The sequence below is a fragment of the Anser brachyrhynchus genome (assembly GCF_964034855.1).
Source record: "Anser brachyrhynchus genome assembly, chromosome: 5".
Taxonomy (NCBI): domain Eukaryota; kingdom Metazoa; phylum Chordata; class Aves; order Anseriformes; family Anatidae; genus Anser; species Anser brachyrhynchus.
The window spans coordinates 2,176,343-2,182,342 of record NC_137699.1 but is presented as its reverse complement, the minus strand read 5'-3'; the positions used below and the strand labels follow the sequence as shown (position 1 = coordinate 2,182,342).

Sequence of the window (6,000 nt, the reverse complement as noted above, 5' to 3'; positions counted from 1 at the left end):
ACAATGTCAGACTGACTGTGAAAGAGCAGTCCAAATAGCACCTACATTGGAACAACCATGACTTTACTACTGTTACCAAAAGAATTGTCTCTTAAAGCAGAATGATGGCATAGTAGAAACGCAAAATTTAAAGAATAATATAAAGAAACATAATCAATTGTAGTTGTGTGGTAAAAGGCAGGAGGTAACTTCATCTTCTGTAGTAAGATTAAAAACATAAAAAGAAATTTATTTTTACACAGTGCAAAACTTACCTGGAAGAACTGCAGCTACCTGAAAGAAGTGAACCAAAACCCTGGCGGTTTCAGAAAAGTATTGACATTTTATATTAGGAATTAGAACATTTAAAATAACTCTGGAGACTTGCACTACTTTTAATATGCTAAATACAAGCATAAATTGGACAGGCAGATAGACTCCTCTATAGGTCAGATGGTGCGTGTTTAACAAGGTGTTAACTGACATCACTGGGGTGTTCTGAGTCTAGATACAAAGTATAATGCCTTTATGCATAGCAGGTGCTCATGGAAGTGTACACAGCACCTACCTTTGAAAATATGCTATTTCATAGTTGCCAGCTGAGTGTAAATTCCGTTTTCCAAAGGTACATGTGAATTGTTCATTATAAGAGCAGAGACAGGACATGAAAGTAGCTGGAACCACTAGCAAATGTATGTTCTGAACACAGTTTATAAAACAACTAGCCATAGTAATTGCTTCTGCAAAAAGTCAGAGGTTCTGAAGCATTTTCTTGTCAATTTATTATCATGCTTACAACCCATGCTAACTTCTACTTTAAAAAAAAAAAAAAAGAAAAACAATTGAAATAGTTCAATGGTCTTCTAGAACAAGTGTCCTCGGTCCTTATGGATTTGTACCTCAATGCTTACAGAAGCTTTTTCTTTGCTAAGGCATTTTAAAGTTTTCCCTTCTATGTGAATTCTCTGGTCTTCATAAAATGTGAACTCACGCTACCACATTCTCTTAACTTGGGGTGTACAGAGCTGTCTGTTTCCGTGAAAAAAAAAATTGTAGAAACTCAGTTATCTTTGAGACTGCTGTTCTTTCACTGTGGTTGGTAGAAAGCCAGCAACAGCACATGAGGGAACTATCACAAGGCCTTGCGTAGCTTAGAACAGAGATGAAATCAAGCGTGGAGGCAAGTCATTTGCCAAGCTGAGAAGAGGAATCCAAGAAGCCATGGGATATCTAAGCCCAGCAGGCAGGGAGGGCACAATTATGATTAGAGACTCAGTAAGGAGCCTATACTGCCAGGAAAACGCTGGGATGGGAAGCAGCTAAGTTTGGGCAAGTTCAGGCAGGTGGTTGGGAGAAGGACTAGGGAAATAGGAGAAAGGAATCCGGACAAATGCACCAGCAGTCAACGGGTGTACTGAATGGCCAACAACAACAGGTGTCCTTTACTCATGTATCATGTGGGCAGGACAACTATGAGTCAGAATTACAGACTCTTACAGTATGTAGTTTCCTGGGCAGCAAATGGCTCATCTGGGTGTAGCCTGGCAGCAGCTCATGAAGACATTCAAAGTTACTGTGGGAGAAACATTCATATGCAGCATAAGCCTTTTTTCAAGCTAAGAGAAGAAATTGTCTATTTTTTTCCACCATCATTATTTTAAAACCAATCTTATGATTTTGGATGTCTGCCTTGTTTTCAAATGTCTGGCATCAATAGTTCCATGACTCACACAATACCTGTAGACATAACTCTTCACTTTTTTATTTTTTTAAACTTTTTTCTTTTGTTTTGCACAAGTCCCACAATAGATAAATATGATTGTGTTGATACTAGGTTGATACTAGCATAAGACTCAAAACAGCTGGTCTTCTTTGCAACTCGTATTTTGTAGAGTCACCCAATTTCTTTTTACTTCCCTTTCTTTCACACCAGCTGTGTGAGGCAAAAGAATTTCTGAAGACCCTGAAGTTTATGAATGGAGAATTTCTTCATTGACCAAGTTGGAACACAGAACTACCTGATGCCTGACATGCTTTGGGAGAGTTACCTTTACCCTGTTTGTCATCTTACACTAAGGACCTTTTCTCCAATTGCTTCATTCCCAGTGCTTCCCTCCACTGGAAAGATACTTTTGTATTTAAATGCCTTAGGATTCGACTCCATATGTTGTAACCTGAACTCATCTTAAACATTTCTAAACTGTTCAGCTCCAGGGCCTAGAATCTCTCACAATGGCGACAAATTATTTAACATGCTAGAGTCTTCATTCTTGCTGAGTCATGCTTGTTTGGACCTTCAGTTATTTGTCTTGGGCTCTTTACTAAGTAGATTTATTTTCCAGTTGCTTTTTATGTTATACTGGCACCCAAACCGTGTCTCTACAGAGGGACGAGCATCGTTGAAAATACTCCTGATAGGGATGCACTGGCAGCAAACTTAACTCATCAAGCGGCATCTTTGTACCGGCCTCGCGACGTTCTGCTGCCGAAGCGGAGCTTTGTGTGTGAAAGTGCTTTTGAAGGAAGTGGTTTGAGGGAAGTGCTCGGGAAACCGGCCCTCACGGGGCGCCCGGCGCCGGCCGGCCCGCGGCGGAGGCGAGGCGAGGCGGGCCGGGCTGAGGCGGCCCGCCCCGGGGAGCTCCCTCCCCCGGCCGCGCGGAGCCATGTGACAACGCGACGGCTGTCCCGAAGCCTCCGAAGGGAAGCGGCCAGCCGCGACGCGGGACAGCGGCTCCCTCTGAGGCGGCGGCCCGGGGCAGGCCCCACCCTGGCCCCTCCCGTGACCGCAGGTGCAGTCCGAAGCCGCGGCCGCCTTCCCGCCTGGCGAGCGGCTCCTCACAGAGGTATGAACGCGGCGCGCACCCCCGCCCCGGGCGACCGTTAACGGCTCCCCAGGGTGCGCGGCAGCCAGGGCTCCTCGCGCTGGAGGGGGGGGCCCACGTGCTGCGGAGCCGCCCCGCGTGCAGCCGCCCCCCCCGGGGTGGGGCCGGGGCCGGGCAGGGCGGCGGGGGCGGGAGGCGCCCCGGGGGGCTGTGGCGGCGCTGCGGTAGCGGTCGGGCGAATGCGGCAGAGGGAAGCGGCGGCATCTGGTGGGAGCTGCTCCTCCCTTCGCCGTCCCCTCCTCGCTGCCGGCTCGTGGCGGAGCCGCCCCGGCGCAGCATGGCTCTCCCCGGGGCAATAGGTGAGTCCCGGCCGGGGGGAGGAGAGGAGGGGCAGCGGCGGGCTGCCGGGGGCGGCGGGGACCTTGCCCGCCGGCAGGAGTGGGCCTGGGGCTGCTGCGGCGGGAGCGCCCCGGGCAGGGCCCGGCTGGGCCCCGCCTGCTCGGCGCGGTGCGGTGCGGGCTGGCAGCCCTGGTAGCGGCTGTAATGGCGTATGCCCGGGACGTACGGGAGCCTGTGGCAGTCCTGATCGATAGCTGCTCTTTAAATGGTCGTTGCATCGGTTCTATGCCGCACGCTTCAAGGGAAGCACCCTTCTCTTCCACAAAGGTGCTGAACCCAACAGCAACTCAAGGTGCCGATGGAGACTGAGGAAAGGAGAGTGTTTGCTGGATGGTGGTTGCATCCCCATCGCATCGCATCCCACCCCATCAGGATGCTGATCTGTTGCTCTCCAAGTCACTCACCTTGGGTAAAGGACAGCAAGCACTTCTATAGAAGGATACGGGATATGAGATCCTCATTCCTGTTCCAGTTTGGGATGGCACAGTTCACATGAGGTGTCTCACAACTATTTTAGGTTTATTAAACTCCTTTCAGTGACATAAACTAGCAGTGATGTGGGCAAGCCTTTCGTTTGCTTGAGCAAAGAACATGAGATCAGGTTTTATAAGAAAGAAAGGAAAAAAACCAAAAACAACAAACAAAAAAATGCTGCTCTCTACAGAGGATTGATTGTACTTGTAGCTATGCTTTCAGACTCGAACCTATGTTACTCTAGTAACTTAAATTATGATTTCTCATGTAATTTATTTCCTACTGCATTTTTGTTTCTGATCACAATTTTTAAAGAAAATGTTCATTTATACTCGGAAAGTACTCAGCCAATGATAACCACTCAAGCATGCAATTTTTCCTGTTCTAGTCAGCCAGTACTGAAGATATCTTATTTGCTGATTCTGCAGCAGAAGAAATATTCCACACTTGACTCAGATCTCTAACACTCTTACTGTAGTTGAATTACTAACTAGAAACGGTGTTTTTACCATGGCTGTAGTGGCCCAAAAGGTCCTTGTTGCTGGCAGCTGTGTGTCAGTTACTGTTGTGGACAACTGTGCTTGTTGAGGTCAACGGAAAGACTCCCATGACTTCATTGAGGTTTGAAATTGAGAAACTGAATCTAAGTTTGGATGCTTCTAAGGCATCCTAGTGCATTGTCACTGAATCATTCAGCTAAGCATGTATGTATTTTTGTTTCTTATGTAGTTATATTTTTTTTTTTTTATGAAGACTAAGTACTAATTGCAAAACACTCTGCAAGAGGAAAGACTACATTGGGTCAGATCAAAAGTACTTTAAAATCAGTAAAGTTTCTCCACTGTCCTCTGAATTCATTACAAAAATAAGAACACAACAAAATGTAGGTGATCACTAAATTGCCATGCTATAGTCCAGCGTTTCTCTTGTCACCTTTTAATACTCTATTTGCTTTTAGAATAAAATGAAAAGTGTTCTCAAAGCAACTGTGAAAATAGGTGGATGTTAATTAGAATCTTTTAGACTGAAAACAACAGGATCACATATCAACATATGAAATTTGAAGCATGCCTTCAGAAATACTCTAATAGGAGTGCTGATAAGTTATGCCTTGAGTGGTTAAAAACTGCCATGCCCCATGCTGATTTCAGCATACATCAAATTATTTAAATGAATACCATCTTATAAAATATATTTGTATTTTTGTAACCAAGAAGGATTCTGAAATGTTGGTTTGGACACAAGCTGGACATATTGGCAGTGCTTGGATCCATTTTTTGTGATGTTCATTGCTATTTTTAACTTACGTGATAAGAATTAGATCTTTGTTGTAAACTCCATAATTGTGAATGCATTGAAAAATGCTTTAAGCACATAATAAATAGTGCTGGACAGTGCTTGCAAGAACTGTATTTTTTTTCTGCTCCAGAATGCTACCAGATATGTCAAAATCCACTCGTTGCATAAGAATGAAATATAAATAAAACAATGAAACTACAAAAGAAACGCTAAAGATGGTATTTTCAGTAGTGCTGCTGTAACAAAATGGAAATATTTTGTTATGAAAGGTTACTTAAATAGAAATTGAAAATATTAAACATATCTTTAGAAAAATCATATTTAAATGCCAAGAAGAAATTAAAGTCTTTATGCTGTCTGCTTCCCACATGCAACTCAAAAACAGGATATGATCTACAAAAAATATCCACCGAGTTAACTAACTACATTTTTACTTTGGTGTACAGCCATTTTATTTCATAGCAGCTGCATGATCTACGTATTTGTGGAAAGAATGGGGTAGAAATAGGAAAAAAAGAAATAGGTAGAAATGTGCAACGTTCTTTTCTAACTTGCTTTTGGCTCTAAAATTGCTTTCAAGTCACAGCAGAGAAGGAAGCAGGCAACTGAGTGGATGTGATTTCCTTGTTCAGTGCAAGTACATACATACAGCTTAACACACACATTGCAAACAGTGGTCTATCAGATATGCCAGTAAATTGCATCTTCTGGCAAATCTGCACGTACCTATCTTAGGAATTTTCATGATGCAAGGTAGCACCATGTGACAAGGAAAGAACACTCCCATTACGCGTTATACCCTTGCCTTTTGTTATGGTCTCAAAAGCAATCCGGAAGGCCATCTTCTGCTTATGTTTTAACACTTAGTACATCTCCAAGTCAGCCAAGAACTATGGGGCAGTGAAAATCTCGTATGGTACACCTTTAGGTATACTCCTAACCTTCCTTTAGGAGTTTTTATACTTCAAACTGAACTGGCATGTTATAAATTGTGTTCCTATTAGGAAAAAAAAAAAACCCACCACCT

General features: G+C 44.0%; 1 protein-coding gene across 10 annotated transcripts in view; it reads left to right on the top strand.

Moving 5' to 3' along the window:
• The first annotated feature begins 1,888 nt into the window (after nucleotides 1-1,888).
• The window catches only part of AMPD3 (adenosine monophosphate deaminase 3), a 48,687-nt gene continuing 44,575 nt past the window's right edge, over nucleotides 1,889-6,000 (top strand). For 8 of the 10 annotated variants that reach the window (XM_080593299.1, XM_080593296.1, XM_080593294.1 and 5 more), the window contains exon 1: nucleotides 2,984-3,160. In XM_080593299.1, coding sequence (XP_080449425.1) covers nucleotides 3,139-3,160 — 22 coding nt within the window. In that variant the 5' untranslated portion in view covers nucleotides 2,984-3,138. Of the gene's footprint in view, nucleotides 2,823-2,983; nucleotides 3,161-6,000 lie in introns of those variants that run through there. The other 2 variants (XM_080593293.1, XM_080593297.1) reach the window with 2 other exon arrangements.